Raw genomic sequence first — 23,095 nt, 5'->3', positions numbered from 1 at the left:
CAGAACTTGATTTACAATTTATTTGTTTTGTATGGAAGCCATCATAATTATATGTAGATAGTGTTCTTGATAAGTAATAGAAACATTTACTTAATTATGGTTAATATCTAAACAAGAAGGGTAAAAAGTTAGTTGGTTTTTTTTAATATTAAACTAAATTTGTAACAGCAATCTTTACCTACCCTTAGTGACTTCTCTGGAAAAACATTTAAAGAGTGTTTACTTGAATGCAGAAGTCCTGAAATATGTGTAGATGGCAGAACAATTTTGAGAGATTATTTTGTGTTTCTTTTCTGTATTTTTCCCTTTTCCCCCTCTCAAGCTGTGAGTCAGACCCTGGGTACTTCTTTGTGTCAGAACTTTGTTCAGGTGAAAAGCATACACTACAAAGCTTTTGGAAGACAGATCTGTCTAGGAGGGAGGGAAGGAGGGAAGGAAAGATGGAGAGAGAGAGAGAGACTACAGTCACTGAAAAGGATGTAAAGCATGGTTTCATATCCTCCAGATATGAAGGGAAAATGTAGGCTTAGAAAAAGCATTCTTTTATATCCTATCTAATAAAAGAGAAACATGGTAATTAGCGTACAACCGCTACCCTTCCCATTGGCTAATAAGGGCAATATGCAAATTAACTGCCAGCCAAGATGTCGGCCGGCAGCCAGGTAGCTGGAAGCGAACATGAGGCTTGCTTGCTTCAGTGAAGGAGGACTCCAACATTCCCCGCCTGCCTTGCCGGCCTCTGAGCTGGCAGTTTGAAACATTGTAACAAATATAGAAGCTAAACAAAACCCCAGAAACCAGCTTTCAGCTGGCCGGGATCTCAGAGCTGGAGTTATACATTGTTTCGATTATAGAACGCAAACAAACCAGATACCTGCTTTCAGCAGCGGAAGCCTCAGAGCTAGAGCCAGAGCTAAAGCTGGCCCAGAATAAATAAAAAGAAAAGAAAAAAAGGAGCGGTTGGGAGCTTCAGTCACCCGCCAGCCCGAAAACAGCCCTTAGCCCCTCACCCAGACTGGCCAGGCACCCCAGTGGGGACCCCCAACCTGATCCAAGACACCCTTCAGGGCAAACCAGCCGGCCCCCAGGCCTCTATCCTATATAGTAAAAGGGTAATATGCCTCCCAGCACCAGGATCAGCAGAGCCGCGAGGCCTCCTAGCACCGGATCAGCGTGACAGGGGGCAGCGCCCAAACCCCCTGATCGCCCTGCAGCTCTGTGTGTGACAGGGTGCGGCATCCCAACCCCCTGATCGGCCCTGCTCTGTGTGTGACAGGGTAGAGCCATAACCTCCCCATCGGCCCTGCCCTGAGTGTGAGAGTGGCGGCACCCCAACCCCCTGATCGGCCCTGCTCTGTGTGTGACAGGGTGCGGCGCCTCAAACCCCCCCTCCCCCGATCGACCCTGCTCTGTGCGTGACAGGGTACGGAGCCCCAACCCTCCTGATGGGCCCTGCTCTGTGCGTGACAGGGGGTGGCGCCGCAATCCTCCTCCATCAAGTCAAAGATTTGAAATACGAAGAAGCAAAAAACACCCAACCAGAAAATCAAAAAGAAAAAAGAATCCAAAAATATAAAGATAGTGTAAAGAGCCTCAGGGACAACTTCAAGCGTACCAACATCCGAATTATAGGGGTGCCAGAAGAAGAGAGAGAGCAAGATATTGAAAACCTATTTGAAGAAATAATGACAGAAAACTTCCCCTACCTGGTGAAAGAAATAGACTTACAAGTGCAGGAAGTGCAGAGAACCCCAAACAAAAGGAATCCAAAGAAGACCACACCAAGACACATCATAATTAAAATGCCAAGAGCAAAAGACAGAGAATCGTAAAAGCAGCAAGAGAAAACAGTTAGTTACCTACAAGGGAGTATCCATACAATTGTCAGCTGATTTCTCAACAGAAACTATGCAGGCCAGAAGGGAGTGGCAAGAAATATTCAAAGTGATGAATGCCAAGAACCTACAACCAAGATTACTTTATCCAGCAAAGCTATCATTCAGAATTGAAGGTCAGATAAAGAGCTTCACAGATAAGAAAAAGCTAAAGGAGTTCATCACCACCAAACCAGTATTATATGAAATGTTGAAAGGTATCCTTTAAGAAGAGGAAGAAGAAGAAAAAGGTAAAGATACAAATTATGAACAACAAATACACATCTATCAACAAGTGAATCTAAAAATCAAGTGAATAAAAATCTGATGAACAGAATAAACTGGTGAATATAATAGAATCAGGGGCATAGAAAGGGAGTGGACTGACAATTTTCGGGGGGAAAGGGGTGTGGGAAGAGACTGGACAAAAATTGTACACCTATGGATGAGGACAGTGGGGGGGGTGTAGTGGCAGAGGGTGGGGTGGGAACTGGGTGGAGGGGAGCTATGGGGGAAAAAAAGAGGAACAAGAGTAATAATCTGAACAATAAAGATTTACTTTTTTAAAAAAGTAAATGTGTTATTACATGAGTTAGTTTGTGTACTAACTCAGTAATTTTTATGTTCAGTGATTTTTACACAATTTAATTAAGTAGAAATCAACACATAGATATAAACTACAACAGAAAACAGTATGTGTGATATATAATGATATATAACATATGCATACATACATATATATGTATATAATATATACTCTTATTCCTGTATATATAGGTTGTTCCCAAAAATGAATCCATACCTTAACAGTTGATAACTCACTTAATTGTCACTCCTTTTCAGCTTTAACTGATTTGAAATAATGGGTGAAGCCTGATTAAGCTTTGATCTAAGAAAATTTGTCCTAAAATGCCACTTGATTTTTTTATGGGGATACATAAAAAATAAAGTTTATGGTACAAAACCAGCAACAGTTGACAAATTGAGGGCACAAAAATACCAAATTAAATTATTATTGATGTTTGTCATTCCATTGGTTTATATTGTCAGCAGTGCCTGGACAAGAATGGTCATCAGTTTGAAAATGAACTGTATGTTAATAAACACTGACTTTATAATCATTCAAAGTGTGTATACATTTTGGGGGGACATATATATATTGCATGAAAATCATTCCAATTCTATCTAGACAATGTTCAGAAGATAATAATAGAAATTTATTTACTTAACATTAATGATGTCACAGCAAGTAAGGCAGTTAATTTTAAAATATAAAATTTAAGTTGTAAGAGCAATCTTTACCTATACTTTGAGTACTTCCCATGGAAAATCAATTAAAGAACTTTTTCTTGAATGCAAAAATATATGTACATATACAGGACAAAACTTACGGCCAGGCAGGGTTTGTGCAGATATCCAATTTGAAGCATTTCCATAGCCGGCATTGGTGCTGGCAGCCACTTGAAATCTGTACCATCTAAATTTCTTTAAGCCATATACTGTCTCTTCAGTTAGGTCAGCTTCGTAGAGGTATTGAATTTTTTGATATTCGATACATTCTTCAGATTCCCATTCTCTGCAATTTTGAGCCCGAAGTTGAGTGGTAATCTTGTAATTTTGGAAGTAACCGAAGATAGTGTCAGGTCTCATCCATGTCAATGTTGCACTAGTTGACTGAACATCAGAAAAAGAAATATTTGTGGGAACACTGGGAACTAAAAATTAAAGAGAAAAATACAAAGTCATTGGAATTACCAAACATTTTGTAAACAGAAGTAAAAGATGGGATTTAAAAATACTACTTATAATGTAACTAGTGGCATTTTCTTATTACAATTGCCCTGAGATTAATATTAAGCTGGTGCTACAGAGACCACAGGTTCAAAGAGGTAGAAGACAAAATAATTGCGATTATTTTTATTCCTAGTTTTGCTCCCCAATTCATTTACAATATAAACTTTTGCTTTATATACAAGCACTGGTACAAAAAAACTTGCATGTTCATATAGTCCTATGTCCTTCCCTAGGTATGGTCTGAATGTTTAATGTTCAGTTCCTAAGAAAAACATTCTATATTTAAATGTCTAGACCAGCGGTTCTCAACCCTTTCACAGGGGTCGCCTAAGACCATCGGAAAACACATGTATAATTACATATTGTTTTTGTGATTAATCACTATGCTTTAATTATGTTCAATTTGTAACAATGAAAATATATCCTGCATATCAGATATTTACATTATGATTCATAACAGTAGCAAAATTACAGTTATGAAGTAGCAACGAAAATAATTTTATGGTTGGGGGTCACCACAACATGGGGAACTGTATTAAAGGGTCGCGGCATTAGGAAGGTTGAGAACCACTGGTCTAGACAGACACAAGGGCATCTTATATATAGTAAATGTTGATTATAAAATAATTTAAAATAAAGGTTATTAAATAGATTAATATTTAGTTCATTTTTATTTTATCTTGCACATATTTAGAATTAACAAAACCCTTTCTAGAATATCACCCAGCACACTGATATTAATACTCAGACCAAGACATCTGTATATCACCTATAATACATGCTCCTACTTGAACTCACTTATTAGATTTCATATTTACTATTGGTTTGCTATATGCATACCATGTGCCAGGTTTGGAGCCTATGTAGGGATTAAAGATACATAAGGTTTATGTCTTTTTTTAAAAGAAATAGCCATTTATTGGATATAAAATATAAGCATGTTATGGTTAGAAATATGAAAGAACAATATACTAAGTGGTATGGATACTTCCTTCAGAGATGCCTATATGCAAGGGCTTTTGCTCAGAAGGCTGAGATAGAATGAATGATAACAATGACTTATATGGAAATGGCATAATTCATAAACACTATATGCAAACTTAAAAATAAGATAATTAATAAATAGAAAACTCACTCACTCCTAAACATATCATATGAATTCAACATTTAATACAAATGAGTACCCAATTGTTCCAAGTAATATCGTAGTTGCAGGGAATACAATGAAGAAAACAAACAAAAGTCCCTACCCTTGTGTAATTTACATTAAGGAGGTTTATCTATATATATAAAAGGCTAATATGCAAAGTGTCCCCTCAAGAGTTGGACCAGGAGACCGGGAGTTCAATCGCTCGCTATGAGAAAGAATTACAGGGATATTGAAATTTTAATTGAGTAGTTAAAGAAGGCCTCACTGATTAGAAAACATGATGTTTCTGATAAAAGTGAGGAAAGTAAAAGTGAAAATTTGGGGGAAGATCATCCCAGCAGAAGAAAATGCATTATTAAGGACCCTAAGTTGGAACCATGCTTGGTATATTTGAAAAATAACATAGAGGCTAGTGTGTCTACTAGGAGTTAAGGTCTAAGAAAAAAAACTGAAAGCCAGATTATGTACTGGTACAATGTTGTAAGTTACAATTACTTTAATCTGAATAGAGAAGTAATAGGCTCTAACATGTTTTCATGGAATCACTCAAGCTACAGTGTTGTGAATAGACTAAGGGATACAAGGGTGAAAAGAGAGAGAATAATTAGGAGGCTATTGTAAAGTCAACATAGGAGATCATGATGGCCTAGACCAGTAATGTAGTGGCAAAAATGACAGGAAGTATTGAGATTCTAAATCTAATTTAAAGGAACACTAATAGGATTTGCTGATGTATGACATGTGGTTTGTAAGAGAAAGAGAGAAGTAGAGGGAAATGCTAAGGTCTTTGGACTGAGCAAAAGAAAGATGAAATCACTATTAACCAAGAGGGGGATGATTGTGTAAGGAGTAAGCTTTGGGAAGAAAGATTGAGAATTGATTTTTAGTATGTTTACTTTGAAAGGCCTATTAGATATCCAGAAGGAGATGTGAAATAGTATATAGTTGCATGAGTCTGGAGTTCTGAAGAGAGGTCTAGACTTGAGTTGAAATTTTAGATTTCCTCTTAAATTTTTACTGAATTATCTAGACAGATTGCTGTATATTTGCCTAAATCTGGAAGAGTAGAGAAAGTCTAATGCAATGAAAACAAGTAGGAGATTACTTATAGCCATTGGATTAAATTGATCAAATTTAATTACTCTGTTTTCAAATATTAAATATTTATCATCAAATATTACTGCATTTAAGCAAACATTAATCTTTAAAGGATCATTGCAAACCAAACACTGATGTACTACTTATAACACCCTCCCTCTTCTATCTTTAGTTATGTGGGAAAACTATTAGAGAAAAATTATTTTTTAAGAAAAAACTATCTTTATAGAATAAATTTTGAATTGGCTAAAAAGTAGAATTCCAAAAATTCAGTCAAATTCCTCAACCACTATGTTTGAACTCAACTACTTAAAGAAAAGACATATTTTCAAGATATTTTAACACAAGGCAGAGAAACTTGACTGGCTTGGGGATTCTGGATAAGTTTTAAGAGAAAAGATAGCATGTGATATTGGATTTCATTGATTGTAAAGGTAGAGATTCTAAGGAGTAATGCAATCTAAGCTAACTGCGACCATAGTTTATAATTCATATTGGCAATTATAAATAGAAAGACTGCACAATGACCTGGGGGCATACTGTTTCTGTGGGACTTGCAGATAGCTTGTCAGGCAATGGGAAACCATCAAGTTGTCAGAATAAGATGTTAAGAAGTCCAGTTTATCAAGTCCAGTTCGGCAATTGTACAAAAGGAAAAGGAACAAATTCATAGACCATTTGATTTGTTCAGAAAGAAGAAACAATATGGTAGCAACATGGAGAAAGTAAAGGTTTAGGTCTATTTTGGTGGTTGAATCCATAGAACAGGCAAATGAATTAGAAGATCAGAGAATCAGAATTTGAAAGAAGTTTAGAGATGATCTTGGTCAACTTGTCTTTTTATGTCTCACCCTTATGTAGGCAGATGTCCCCTAAGATTATTGGCCACTATACACATAGCTTCTTCCAGTGTTTCTACCAAACACTGATATAGGTGCTGATGTGATGAAATCTTGCTGTTGTAATTAAGAATTCAAATAAGTTTACTTTAAAATAGGGAGAGATTATCCAGTGGGCCTGATTTTATAACGAGTCCTATAAAAGCACAGAGTTTTCTTTGGCTAGTTATGAAAGAGAAAGTAAGATATATTAAGCAAAAGATATATTAAATGCACAAAAATTTCTCCACTGCTGGCTTTGTAGAAGGAGGGGACCACTTAATAAAGAGTTGAGGCCATCTCTAGTCACTGAGAGCAGCCTTTGGCTAAGAGCCAGCCAGGAAATAGTGATCTCAGTCTAATAACTTTAAGGAACTGAATTCTGCCACAACCACATAAGCTTAAAAGAGGGCCTGAGCTCTACCTGAGAGTACAGCTGACTGACAACTTGGTTTCAGCTGTGAGACCCCGAGTAGAGAATGCTGGCACAGCATGCCCAGATACCTGACTTAACGGAACTGTGTGTGAATAAATCCATGTCGTTTTAAATTAACAATTTTGTGATAATTTGTGACATACAATAGAAAACCAATTCAATTTCCCTCCACAAAATGACCAGTCTCTACTTATCTAGCCTTTGCTTAAATATAGAGAGCCAAGGAAAACTCAAAATCTTGAAGGGCTTTATTTTAAAATTTATTTCCAGATAGTTCTATTAATTTGTTCACCCTTCATTATTTTGAACTGATATCTGTTTTCCTATAATCCTAGATCTACCCTGAAAACCCACCTCAAATAGGCCTAATCCTATTTTCATCTCCTCTTCACTCCATTTATACCAAAGACCTAAAAAGGTTTTTCTTCCACATTAATTTCTATAAAAAATATTGAGCAACTATATGTACACACATGCACACACACACACACACACACACACAAATGTATAAACACACACAAATGCCCATCTACCTATTAGATTTTGTCCCTGAAGGACAGTGGTTCTCAACCTTCTGGCCCTTTAAATACAGTTCCTCATGTTGTGACCCAACCATAAAATTATTTTCGTTGCTACTTCATAACTGTAATGTTGCTACTGTTATGAATCATAATGTAAATATCTGATATGCAGGATGGTCTTAGGCAACCCCTGTGAAAGGGTCGTCCGACCGCCAAAGGTGTCGCGACCCACAGGTTGAGAACCTCTGGTCTAGATTAATGCTTGGAACAAAGAAGGCATTTAATAAATATTTTTACATGTATGAACAAATGAATAAGAGGGTATAACAGGGACTTGATTTAGACAGATGGTCAGAAAAGAATTTTCTGATGAATTATTATTTGACCAGAGACCTGATAGATCGGATGAAGCTTCCCAGGTGAAAAACAGCAGGGTGTGTTAAGACTCTGAGGAAGAAGAGAGTGTGGCACTTTGGAAACATTTTATAAAGGCTGTTGGTCCACAAGGAAGATAGAAAGTTGGGGAACTAGGCCAAAAATCAGAAAATGTTGAGCCTTCTAGACTAGATTCAAGAGTTTTAGTTTTATCCTAAGTGCAGTGGGATAATTGAGAAGTTTTAGATGGATTCTTCATTTGCATTAAAACCATAGACTCTGCTCTTTCCCCATGAGAGCCAGGGAGTATGGTCTAGACACCACCAAGCACCCATTCTATGTTTCAATTTCCAGTGCCTAGCATTTACTAGGCAAATAACAGTGGTAAGGAAGAGGGGTGCATTAGCTATCCAATAAACGAAAGAAGTAAGAGGGCTACCCTTTCCCCATTTCAACAGGAGGGAGGACTAGATGCCCATGGTTCTATGAGGAGCTCACCTTTAAATGTTCACTTTTTAAAAAAGGACTTTATACTTTCTTGCACAGTAAAAATATTTTCAGCAGGTTAATATTGATCCATAGACTCTAGCATTTTCCAAAAAAGTGTTATAAAAAAGTCAAGGTCTAAATAGGATAGTATTTTAACCTAACAAAGAAACAAGGTCTATGCAAGAACTGTTTTTTAATCTGGCTACGAAAGAGTAACAATTGCAGTTACCTTCCATGTGACAGGTACAGCGATGGGCCTTGAACAGAGCCCCAGTGTCTGACACATTGACACTCAGTAAGTGTTGACTGTGTGATTAAAGTATGCTTCACTCAAATAGCCCTTTGGTTTCATGTAGTAAGAAATTTTGTCCACATTTTCCAATCAAATGTACTTAAAAGAATGATAAGAAATGAAATCTATTCTGAGGCCAAATATATAGTATAACTCGCACACAATTCTTTGTAACAAGGCTACCTTAGAGGCACTCATAAATGACCAGCAGTAACCTTCATTTATATCCAGTATCTTCTCTTTTGATGAACAGTGTATTGAACTAGACTATTTCAAAGCGACTGCCCTATTGAATTACAGATACAAAAAGGATTACACTCATTTTAGCATGGAGAATCAGATTTCCATTCTTTAAGAATGACTAAAAATCTCAAACTTTTTCTATCCACAGATGGTACTAATTTGAACACATCATTCCATGCTTCCTGGAGTAATCACGCAGCTTGCTTAGATTTTCTAAACATGACTGAACTGTGATGAAGCGATCAACATTCACTGCCAAGGTATTCCGTAAATTATATTTTTATTCATAAATTATTCTTATCGGTGAAATTCTTTCATCATGATTGAAATAAAAGTCTGTAGATCTATATAAATACAATTTGTTACAGGTTTAAATGCATGTCAGTTTTAGTGACTACTTAATAGATTCAACTTAGAGTATGAAAATGTGTGTAAAAAGTAATTATTCTCTAAACTTCTAAATATCAACTATTAGAAGTTGTCAACCTTTAGATAGAATTTTGATGGTAGCTTTATTGACTTCTTGCTGAACTGGTTAAGTATACTAACATGGGAGACCAAGTTTCCTTAATTCTTTATTTATGACTTTATATTTTTATCTTCCTGAACAGATGTACTCTCTTTTAAGTAAAACAGGTGTCTGGACATTTATATTTATAAAACTTATAAAAGTATCAATATAATCTTTCTTAGCTTATTAAGAATATTTTTGTCTCTAATAATTTTAAATAATTTACAACTCTTTTAGAAACACAAGGAACAAGTACATAATTTGAGCATACACAAATAAAAGCACAGTTTACTAACACTAACATAGTATGGATAAATGTAAAAATATAAATTTCTACAAGGTTGAGTGCAAAGAAAATTTCAGCATACTACATATAAATTTTGCATTAACTTAAATTTTATTATCAGCATTTATTGGACATTCATATTGAGTGGTCTGGGCAAGTTGTCTTAGTGTATCAGATCCTTTTTATACATATGTTAAAAGTAATTTAGCTAATAGAAACCAGTACAAGTAGGTGTTGCCAAGAGGAAAGGCTCAATAAAAGGAGAAAATATAGTAGCTATAATTTGAAAAAACAATTGAGGATTAGTAGAGATGTGAGAGAAAAGATGTTTACATAGATTGAATATGACAAGAGATATATAAGGGGAAACAAAATGTTTGTCATAGACTGGAGAAAAGAAAGTCTAAGGAAGTAAAAACAAGGCGGGGCCATCAAGTATGGTATTATTGAAAGGCACTGAAAGTTTGAAAAATTAGTTTAGATGACGATTTAATTGGTAAAGTACAAACTTAAAGGAAAAACTGAGCCACCATATAGCTATTTATAAGAAAAAAAGAAGAAACAGGAGTACAACAAATGGAATGAACCCAAGAATTTAGTCAATAGCTAAAATAGATATGCCATATACATTCTAGAAGTAAGTTATGGTTTAGCTCTGAGTGTTCCAGCAAATAATATTTAAAAACCAACATTATAGATTTCTGTGGCAATAAAGAAATTAAATAGTCAAGAAATATGCAACATTCTCTGGTACTGAGATCAAATATATATTTCTCCTCCCCAAATCACATAAATAGGGTATCTTGTAATTTACTGAACAATGTCTTCAACAACATACTTATGGTAAATAAAGTTTAACTTAGCTCTTTCTTATAACATCTCTTAGTGTGGGTTGGCATAATAATTATCAGATAATTTTTGTTAAACTATTTCTTCAGAAGTTCTATTTAATTCAGGTACACTTCTCTCAGGTACTCTGGCTTAGTCCAGAGATAGATTTTGGAGTAGCTGGAATAGTATTTACCAAAATATGCTACATAAACATGATTTTAGGTGATACTACAAAGCTGAGAATATGGATTGGCACACTTATTAGTATGACAATTTAAACCATATTAACATATTCAATTTGCATTAAAGGCAATTGAGAAAGTGTCTATTATAAGGAGAACTGTGAAAAGAAGTTAACAGGCCTGTCCCAATATATGTATACACAGACAATTAGGGACCCAAAATTCTACGAACAAAAGCTATAATAATATTGGTATTTTAAAAGATTTTTTATTGATTTTTAGAGAAAGAGGACAGCAGGGGAGAGAGAAACATCAATGTGATAGCGAAACATTGATCAGCTGCTTCCTGCACGCCACTTACCTGGGATTGAGCCCACAATCTGGGCATGTGCCCTGACTGGGACCCGAACTGGCAACTCTTTGGTGCACAGGATGATGCCCCACCAAGCTACATTGACCAAGGCAATAATATTAATTTTAAACTAAGTATTAGTGAACACAGAACTTATTTATACAGTATCTCAGTAAAATTTCTGGTGGGAAAATCTTTTATTGAGAATACTATAAGGAAAATGGGTTATACATATCCTATTTGGAGGTAAAATGAGTTGAGTTGATTTGTTTTACAGAGTAATTAGTTTGACAACGGTATATAGCAAATTATCTCATGAGACTATAAAAAATGACAACTTTGATTTAAAATAGTTCATATGAAGCCAATCTTAGGGGAGCAATTACATAGTAGAGTTCATTTTCTATTAAGACCATTGCATTAACATCTGGAGACTAAATTGAGCCATTAATATTGATGATGAAAAGAGAAAGACATATTGGTTTGTAGGGTTTCACTTGAGGATAGAAATGAGTAAGTAAAATGTACTTCATATCTTGTTAGCATGGATAAATAGAGATGTCTTAGGAGGAGAAGCTTAAGTTAACATAAGAGGTTAGGAAAAAATAATTTAAGATAAATATGTATATATAAGCTTTGAAATCATGAGAGTGAAAGAACATTTAAAAGGAGGATTTATAGTATCAGAACATCAGATGATGAACTCAGTAGTTAATATTGAAGTAAAATAGGAAAAGAAGATAATAAAAAATGCAAGTATGCCAATAATATCTGGCACATATTGATATTTAAGAAATATTTGTTTAAAAAATAAATAAATAAGTGAAAAATTAATAAATAAATGCATAGATGCATGGATTCATGCAAAAATTCAAGAAGAAAGGGTCACCAATGCTGACTGCAATCAAATCCTACTTGAAATCATTCCTCTTTTTTAAGGACTGTGGCTGTACAAACAAAATAACTAACTAAAAACCTTAATAGGTTAAAATACTCAAAAGGTCCTGGACCTAATGTTTGGGGAATGTTCTATAAGAAAGAAAAAAGAACTTGGATTTCTCAGGGATTCAGAATGAGAGAGAGGGAGGAGAAAAAGAAGACGTAATTTAATGATATTTCAGAATAAAAGCCACACTCTCCAAAAAGAAGATAACAAAATCCAGAGTTTTTGAAAAGCATCACCAATAATATTCAATATGAGTTTAAAATTTACTAGGCATATAGAAACATTACTAGTAACAGAGAAATGTGACTTATAGGCAAGAAGAAAAAGTGTTCAATAGGAAAAGATTACAGGATAAGGAATTAGAATAAAAAGAATTTTAAAAAGCTATTATAAATACTTTATTTGACAATGGAAAACAGTTATAATTGAAAAGCAAATGGGCAATTTCAACACAGAAAATGAAAATAATGAAACAGAACTAGATGAAAATTCTAGAATTTAAAAGTACAATATCCTAAATGAAATATTCATTGAGTTTAACAACAGATTTTAAAATGGTAGAATACAGAATCAATCAACTTGATAATCCTATCTAATAAAGAGGTAATATGCAAATTGACCATCACCCCAACACACAAGATAGAGTGGCTTTGTGTGCTAGGTGTCCTATAGGGCCCAGTAGCTCATCCTCCTCAATTCCCTGAGGTGGACACTCTTGGTGCACCCCTTTATGGGCTTTGTGCACAGTCTTGTTGTAGTTAAGCCTTGATTGTAGTTGGTATCACTGGGAGGAATTGACCTCCAGGCCAATTGGCTGTGAGAATCAGCTTTGTCTATGGTGGGAGAACTTCTGTGCTGGAGACACCTTCTGGGGCAAGACTTGCTTCAGTGGGGCTTTGGTGCTCACTGAGTCTGCCCCCTGAGTGTGTCCGTTATGGATCTGAGGAGTTGTAATCTGGATGGTCCCACTCTAACCACTGGGTATACTGGCTCTTGGATCTCTAAGGAGGTGCTAATTTAGCCTCTGCCTGAGGCTACCCAGCAGGAGCTATGGAGAGATCTGCAGATTCCTATTCTTTGTTTGGTGTTTGGAAGTGCCCAGATGAGGCCCAGCTGTGAAGCAATGCAAGCTGCTGTGAGGCCTTGGGCCTTCTTTTGGAAGTTCTGGGTCTCTCTGACCCAGCTGCAGTTTGTTAGGTAATTTTCAGATTGGAAAGGGCCAGGCCTTTCATATGCAAAAGCCTCTGGGAACAGCTTGGGTGGGGCGGGGTCTCAGGGGATCATCAGGGCGGAGCAAACAGCTATGGCTGATCCTCTGCCCTGCCCTAAGAGGCCCTGGGTCTCAGTGTCCCGCGGTAATCACTGCAAGCACCTCTGAGAGAAAGCCGCCCTCGAGTTCTGATCGATGCCTGACAGTCCAGTTTCTCCCCATATGAGTCTGGGTCTCCAGAGACTCGCCCAGAACTGGAGTTCAGAGCAGTCGAGAGCTTGAGACTCCCTCCCAATTAAAAAGACAACCGTGTCCTCAGTTGCCAGCCCTTTCCATGTGCGCCTCTGTACCTCTGCACTTTACTTCCGCACCTCCTCTGAATCTCAGTGTGCTTTTCTCTTTCCTTCTAGTTGTAGAATTTCCACTTAGCCAGCCTTCCTGTGGTTCTGGGTTATGTCCGTTTTGTCTTTTAGTTGTATTTTTGAAGTTGTTGTGCGAGGCAGCAATTTCACGTGTTTTCCTATGCCGCCATCTTGGTTTCTCTGCTCATTGGTTTTATTATTTTTATTTTTATATATTTATAACTGACAGTAAAACATATTTAATATAGTGGCAAAATATTTTGAAGATCATGGAACAATCATAATATCCCCCATTGACTATGAAGATTGCTTTGCATAAATTCAGTTGTACAGTTTATGGTATCACACTAGCATGTAAAAATGGAATAGGTCAAAATATGTTCAATAAGCATGTTAAAGAATTTCATATCATCAATCATCACTGAAATGAAAATTAAACTTACAATAAGATTGAAATTCTTTACACTAATTAGAATGTCTAAAATGAAAAATAACACAAAATTCTGCTGATAACTAAGAAGTCATTAGGACTCTCACACATTGCTGTTGGGTATGTATTCAAAAGAATACACTTTAGAAACCTGTCAGTTTCCTGAACAGTTAAACATGCATCTAGACTATATCCCAGCAATTCCACACAAAAAAAGAGTTATACAAAAATATCTATAGCAGTTTCTCTCATAATACATATTTTGAAACCATCAAAAGAAAACAGACATACAAATAATGGGGTATTCATATGATGGGAAATGACAACAATAAAAGAATGAATTACCCAAACCCTCAACAACATGACTTCTCAATTATGTTTAAAGAAATAGAGCATACATAAAAGAGCTACCAGAAAACAAAAGATAAAATAGCTATAGGAAATCCTCATACATCAATAATTACCCTAAATGTAAATGGACTGAATTCACCAATAAAGGCAGATTAGCAGATTATATAAGAAAAGCAAAACACAGTGGGGGTGAGGGGGCAAGTGGGGGACAACAACACATATGTAATACCTTAATCAATAAAGAAAAAAAAGAAAACAACCATGTGCTGCCTTCAGGAGACACATATAAACTGCAAAGACAAAGGTAGTTTCAAAGTAAAAGGGTAGAAAATGATTCTCCAAGCAAATAATATCCATAGAAAAGCAGGTGTAGCCACATTTATATCTGAAAAAATATATTTCAAGATAAAAAGGTAACAAAAGACAAAATGGAAATTTTATAATGATAAAGGGGATAATACATCAAAAAGTCATCATTATTTTTTTATCATTATTTTTTTATTGATTTTAGAGAAGGAGAGACAAACACTGATGTGAGAGAGCAACATTCATCAGCTGCCTCCTGAAAAGCCCCTATCAGGGATCAAACCTGCAATCCGAGCATGTGCCCTAACTGAGAATTGAACCAGCCACCTTATGGTGCATGGGATGATGCTCAATCAATTAAGCTACACTTCTTAATATATATGTACCAAATCAGGGAATACTAAAATATATAAAGCAACTAATAACAAAACTAAAGGGAGAAACAGACAAAAACACCATCATATTTGGGGACCGTAAAACTTCATTGACAGCCGAAACCGGCTTGGCTCAGTGGATAGAGCGTCGGCCTGCGGACTGAAAGGTTCCGGGTTCGATTCCGGTCAAGGGCATGTACCTGGGTTGTGGGCACATCCCCAGTGGGAGATGTGCAGGAGGCAGCTGGTCGATGTTTCTCTCTCATCGATGTTTCTAACTCTCTATCTCTCTCCCTTCCTCTCTGTAAAAAATCAATAAAATATATTAAAAAAAAAACTTCATTGACAGCTACAGATAGATCATGCAATTGGAAATTCAACCAAGAGATATAGGCCTTAAAAGACACATTCAACTAAATGGACACAGTTGACATTTACAGAGCCTTTCATTCCAGAACACCAGATTATACATTCTTCTCCAGGGCACCTGGAACATTATCAAGTATAGACCATATGTTGAGTCACAAAACTAACCTCAACAAAATCAAGAATGTTGAAATTATACCAAGCATAGTCTCTAACCATAATGCTTTGAAATTAGAAACCAACTGCAAAAAGGAAGCAAAGAAACCCACAATTATGTGGAGATTAAACACATACTACTAAAAAAAATGACTGGGTCAAAGAAAAAATGAAAGGTGAGATCAAAAGATGTAGAGACGAATGAGAATGACAATACAACATATCAAAACTTCTGGGATGCAGCAAAAGGACTAATAAGAGGGCTGTTTATATCATTATAGACCCCTCTAAAGAAATAAGAGCAGCCCCAAGTAAATAACCGAACATTAGACCTTAAAGAACTAGAAAAAGAAGAACAAAAGCAACCCAAAGGTAACAGAAGGAAATAGTAATAATTAGAGCAGAATTGAATGAAATATAGAACAAAAAGATTACCTAACTCTGATACCAAAACTTGGCAAAAAACTACAGACCAATATCTCTAATGAATATGGATGGAAAAATAAAAAACCAAATACTAGCAAATTGAATACACTAATACATTGAAAAAATAATACAGCACAATAAAGTAGGGTTGTTACCAAAGGCACAAGGATGATTCAACATATGCAAATGGAGCAATGTAATACACCCCATTGACAAAACAAAGGATAAAAATCATATAATCTTACCAATAGATGCAGAAAAAGCATTTGATAAGATACTATATCCATTTATGATGAAAACACTCAATGAAATAGGTATGGAAGGAAACTGCCTCAACATAATGAAGGCCATATGAGAAACCCCAGCCAATATCATACTCAATGGTGAAAAACTGAAAGCTTTTCTTTTAAAGTCAAGAACAAGACAACCATTCCCACTCTTAATTAACATGGATCTGGTATTCCTAGCCAAAGCAATCAGGCAAGAGAAAGAAATAGAAGGCATCCAAATTGGGAAAGAAGAAGTAAAAGTGTCACTTTTTTGCAGATGACATGATTATGTATATAGAAAACCCTGAAGATTGCACCAAATACTAAAGGAAATAATAAACAAATACAGTAAAGTTGCAGGATACAATATCAATGCACACAAAAAAATCTACTGCTTTCCTATATACTAACAATGAAACTTCATAAATAGAAATGAAAAAATCAACTCCTTTTAAATTGCAACCAAAAGAATTTAATACCTAGGAATAAACTTAACAAAGGATGTGAAAGACCTACATACTGAAAACTACAAAGCATTATTAAGAAGGACTTAAATAAAAGATGGGAAACCATAAAAATTCTACAAGACTCCATAGGCAGCAAAATAACAGACATATGTCGTAGCAATATCTTTACCAATACAGCTCTTAGGACAATGGAAACTAAGGAGAAAATAAATAAATGGGACTACATAAAAATAAAAAGCTTCTTCACAGAAATCATCAACAATACAAGAAAGCCCACTGCATGGGAGAACATATTTGCCAATGTTATCTCTGATAAGCATTTAATCTCCAAAATTTACAGGGAACTCATACAACTTAACAAAAGGAAGATAAACAATCCAATAAAAAAAATGGGCAAAGGACCTAAATATACACTTTTTGAAAGAGGACATATGGAAGGCCAAAAGACATATGAAAACATGCTCAAAGTCACTAATCATCTGAGAGATGCAAATCAAAATGACAATGAGGTACCATCTCACACCTGTCAGAATGGCTATCATCAACAAAACAAAGGACAAGTGCTGGAGAGGATGTGGAGAAAAAGGAACCCTTATGCACTGCTGGTGGGAATGCAGACTGGTGCAGCCACTATGGAAGACAGTATGGAGTTTCCTCAAAAAACTAAAACTGGAACTCCCATTTGACCCAGTGATCCCACTTCTAGGAATATATCCCAAGAAAACAGAAACACCAATCAGAAAGGATATAGGCACCCACTATGTTCATAGCAGCACCATTTACAATAGCTAAGATTTGGAAACAGCCTAAATGCCCATCAGCAGATGAGTGGATTAGAAAACTGTGGTACATCTACACAATGGAATACTATGCTGCTATAAAAAAGAAGGAATTCTTACCATTTACAGCAGCATGGATGGAATTGGAGAGCATTATGCTAAGTGAAATAAGCCAGGCAGTGAAAGAAAAATACCACATGATCTCACTCATATATGGATAATAAAGACCATTTTAACCTGGTGAACAAAAAGATAGATTCAGAGGCAGAGAAGCATCAAACAGACTGTCAAACTACAGCGGGAAGGCAGGGGAGGGTTGGGGGGTGGGGTAAGAGATCAACCAAAGGACGTGTATGCATCCATATAAGCATAACCAATGGACACAGACACTAGGGGGTTGAGGGCATGTACTGGGGGGAGGAGGAGGGAAGCCGGGGTGAGGTCACTAAGGGAAAAAGGAGACATATGTTCTACTAATTGTAATACTTTGAACAATTAAAAAAAATGCCAGGATCCAGCAAAAAAATAAAAATAAAAAATAAAAAAAGAGATTGAAAAAGACACAATGAAGTTAAAAGGTATTTCTAAGCCAGTCAGTGAAAGATAAATACCACATGATCTCACTCATTTATGGATAATAAAGAACATTACAAACTGTTGAACAAAAATAGAGGCAAAGAAGCATCGTACAGACTGTCAAACTGCAGCAGGAAGGTAGGGCAGGGTTGGGGCGGGGGGTAAGAGATCAACCAAAGGACTTGTATGCATGCATATAAGCACAACCAACAGATGCAAGACACTGGGGGCAAGGGGATGAGGGCAAGTGCTAGGGGGTAGGGGAGGTTGGGGTGGGGGGCGGTCAGTGGGGAAACAAAAGTGACATATGTACTACTATTTGTAATACCTTAAACAATAAAATTTTAAAAATTCAAATCGAAAAAAAATATTTCTTATTCATGGGTAGGAAGAATCAACATATTTAAATTGACCATATTACCCAAAGCAAAATACATATTTCATGCAATCCTCATCAAAATCCCAATGTCATTTTTAAAAAGAAATAGAACAAAAATCATCAGAATTATATGGAATCACAAAAGACCCCCAAAAGCCAAAGCAATCCTGAGAAAAAAAGAATGAAGCTGGATGTATAAAACTCCCTGACTTAAAATTATAATACAAAGTGACAATAATCAATAGAACATGGTATTAGCAGAAAAATAACTACACGGAACAATAGATCGGAATTGAGAGCCCAGAAATAAAACCACAGAAGACAAAAACATGCAGTTAGGAAAAAAGAGAGAGAGGGAAAAAAGCCTCAAATAAATGGTGCTGGGAGAATTGGAAAGCCACACACAAAAGAACAAAAATTAATTCAAAATGGACCTAAGACCTAAATTGTAAGATCTGAAACAATAAATTACATGGAAGAAAACATAGGTAATAAACTTATGGATCTTGGTCATAGAGAACATCGTATGAATTTGAGCCCAAAGGCAAGGGAAGCAAAGGCAAAAATGAATGAATGGGACTATATCACACTAAAAAGTTTCTGCACAGCCTAAGAAACCACCAACAAAACAAAAAGGCAACCAACCAAATGGGAGGTGATATTTGCAAACAGTTGCAACAAGCAGTTAATATCCAAAATATATAAAGAACTCATACAACTCAACACCAGACAAACAATCCAATTAATAAATGGGCAAAATACCTGAACACAGCCATCAGATATATGAAATATGTTCCAATTCACTAGCTATTAGGGAAATATAAATCAAAACTACAATGAGATACCACTTCACACCTGTTAGAATGGCTATTATTAACAAGACATGTAATAAAAAGTGTTAGGTTGTGAAGAAAAAGGAACCCTCTTTCACTGCTGGTAGGAATATAAACTGGTACAACCGCTGTGGAAAACAGTATGGCTTTCCTAAAAAAAACTAATAATTGAGTTTTCATATTACCTACCTCTATCCCTCTTCTGGGTATCTACCTGAAAAATTTGAAAACATTTATTTGCAAAAACTTATGCACTCTTATGTTCGTTGCAGCATTATTACAGTGGCCAAGACATGGAGACAACCAAATTGTCCTTCAATAGAGGATTGGATAAAAAAGATGTGGTACATATATTCTATAAAATACTACTCAGACATAAGAAAAGATGAAATATTGCCATCTGTGATAACATGGATGGACCTTGAGAATATTATGCTAAGCTAAATAAGTCATTCAGAAAAAGTTAAGAACCATATGATTTCACTCATATGTGGGATATAAAACGGAAGGGGGTGTGGAGGTAGTAAAAAATAAAGGGGTCAAATATACAGTGACAGAAGATTATTTGACTTAGGTGGTGGGCACACATGCAATATATAGATCATGTATCATAAAAATGTACACTTGAAAACTATATGACCCTGTTAACCAATGTCACCCCAATAAATGTAATAAAATAAAACATTTTAAAAAAAAGAAAGAAAAGAACTCATATAGTCAAGAACAATTGATACTAATCTATGTTGATTAAAATTAAGACAATGGTTGCCAAGGGAAGTTTCTGTGGGAGACAGAAATGTTCTACATGTTGTTGAGTGGTGGTTACTTAGGTTTATGCATTATAAAAATTCACTGAATCATACACTAAGTTCTGTTCATTTCACTATATAAAAAATAATTTCCCATAATTAAAAAACATAAAAAGGAATCAGAAAAACATAAAAAAGAAAAAAGTTTTCCCATAAAAATATACTTATATATAAATTTAAAATACTAGACAATAATACTTTCTAGCTTATAGAAAAAATAATAATGATACAACAATGTACCTCTCATATATCCATACCAGAAATGAAGCCTTACAGCATGTCAACTACTTTAAACTATCTTTGGATAATTAATCTGCAGGTGGAGTTCCTGCTAGTACTTCTGAGAATAGCATTCTATCCAGATTTTAGGGAGTATGTCTTACATAATTAGCCATTTCTCTATAACAATAATTTAAATGAAAAATTTCAAGTCTATCATTTAAAAATGTTAGACCTCTCGTACATAACAAATAGTAATAAAATTTTGTATATAAAAAATTACAAACAATGTTTTTTTTAAATCCTATTTAAAGTAGACTCACTTAATTAGTAAAATACTTTTGGGCAACTGATTTTTAATATATCATTTAATTTATATAATTTTCATTGCTATGTTCTATCCAGGATAATATTATCTTTCTAACATTGCAATTTGTTTTAAAGTAATAATTATTCATAATAAGGTATCCAGGTAAGCACAGAATAAGTGATTGTTTTCAAGTTTGCAGTAAATAACTAGGTCAAGTTACAATGATGATATTAATACATAAATAAATATTACTTTTTATTTGAATTTTGGAAGTTTTTAATAACATGGTGGCTGCTATTTATGCATGTTTTATATTTATGATAGGTTCCTCCACCAAAGTTGTTTTTATAGACCATGAAACATAATATTTAAAATTCACTGTTTTGAGGTTAACAATAATGTGCACTCCCTTATATTCAAAGCCTTTTTTTACATTCATACTGCACTGATTTTTAAACTGAATTGAATTATTAATACAATTTTGCTATCATTAAAATTCATTTATTCTACATTTGAGAGTTTTTATACCATTAATAAACATTTTCCCCTGAAGTTTATAATCTCATAGGAACAATAATCACATTCTTGAAGCATACAAGTAATATTATTACCAGAAAGAGAGAAAAAAAGAAGGAAAGAGAGAAAGAGAGAAAGAGAGAAGGAAGGAAGGAAGGAAGGAAGGAAGGAAGGAAGGAAGGAAGGAAGGAAGGAAGGAAGGAAGGAAGGGGAAGGAAGGAAGGGGGTTTTGCATGCACATGCACATGCTTAATTTACTTTAAAAGGAAAGTAAAAGAGAATAAGAAAAAATGGGGTGAAATGGGGGAGGAGGTTGATATGTAAAGGCTGTTATGAAAAGTATCAGCTACAGCTGCATACGACAGGAATGGAAAATAGTGTAATAAGATATGCCCCAGTTCCTAAATAAGTTCATAAAAATGCTGCTGGAAGAACAGCTGGCTTTAGCTGGAGCTGGGATGAAGAAAAGAGTCGGTGCCTAGAGTCCACTTAATGAAAGGTATTAGAGCATCAATGGGGTCAAGAAGAATTATGCAGAGTAACTCAAATTCATTTTTCTTGCAAAAGGAATTACATTTAAAAGGATTTTAAATTTATAATTTAGAATTTGATACCTAAGACAATTTCATAATAGCAGACATTACACCTTTGGGACTGATCCAGGCTAAAAAATGTGAGATGTGTCCAGGACCTTTAAAATTTTCCCAGGATATATTTTGCTTCAGTATTTTACAGATCTTATCATGTTAACTAATAGTGTTTTTAATAATATAGGTTAAGCACATATTTGATAATAGAAATATAGTTTTCTTGAATTTTAAATAATATTTGGGTAAAAGCATGTATATGCTTACATCATAATTATAATGTAAGCATATACATTCATGAGGAAATTTGTATAATGGACCCATATTCCCCCCACTCCATAATGACTCTACTTAGATATTATAAAATAATGGAATAAAACTACTCTAATTATAATAAACTCAAATTACTTGTTACATTTCTAAGGTAAGGGAAGCATTGTAATATAGTAGAAAGAGTTCTCTATTAGTAAAAGCTGTGCTAATAACTAGTTATAATACACTTAGCAGACATTTAACCTCTTTGCTTCATTTCCCATGTATGTAAAATGAATGACTGAATGATATTATCATGAGATCTAATGAAGATCTAAAATTATATAATTCTAAATTTTTAAAGCACAAGAAATAAATGTTTCATAATATTCTTCCCATTAGTACCTCAGTTATGTATTAAATAACTTGATCTTGAATATATGGATAAAAGAGGGTTCTATACATAGAGAGTAAATATATTCCCATGAATGGACTTCTGCTTTGAAGAAGATGGAGTTCATTATATTCCACAAATGAGTGAGATCATGTGATGTTTCTTTCTCTGACTAGCTTATTTCACTTAGCATAATGCTCTCCAGTTCCATCCATGCTGCTGCAAATGGTAAGAATTCCTTCTTTTATACAGCAGCATAGTATTCCATTGTGTAGATGTACCATAGTTTTTTAATCCACTCATCTGCTGGGCACTTAGGCTGTTTCTAAATCTTAGCTATTGCAAATGGTGCTGCTATGAACATAGGGGTGTATATATCCTTTCTGATTGGTGTTTCTAGTTTCTTGGTATATATATTCCTAGAAGTGGGATCACTGGGTCAATTGGGAGTTCCAGTTTTAGTTTT

At 35.1% G+C, this 23,095-nt stretch overlaps 1 protein-coding gene across 1 annotated transcript in view; it reads right to left on the bottom strand.

The window, feature by feature from the left end:
• The window catches only part of PTPRQ (protein tyrosine phosphatase, receptor type Q), a 202,239-nt gene that overhangs the window by 85,893 nt on the left and 93,251 nt on the right, over positions 1–23,095 (bottom strand). Inside the window, exon 27 of the mRNA XM_023749759.1 lies at positions 3,266–3,589. Within this exon, the coding sequence (XP_023605527.1) occupies positions 3,266–3,589 (324 nt within the window). The remainder of the gene's footprint in view (positions 1–3,265; positions 3,590–23,095) is intronic.

This window comes from Myotis lucifugus, unplaced genomic scaffold (genome assembly GCF_000147115.1).
Source record: "Myotis lucifugus unplaced genomic scaffold, Myoluc2.0 scaffold_9, whole genome shotgun sequence".
In the NCBI taxonomy this organism is placed as follows: domain Eukaryota; kingdom Metazoa; phylum Chordata; class Mammalia; order Chiroptera; family Vespertilionidae; genus Myotis; species Myotis lucifugus.
Note: the sequence above shows the minus strand (reverse complement) of the source record. Positions and strands in the feature narration are given on the sequence as shown.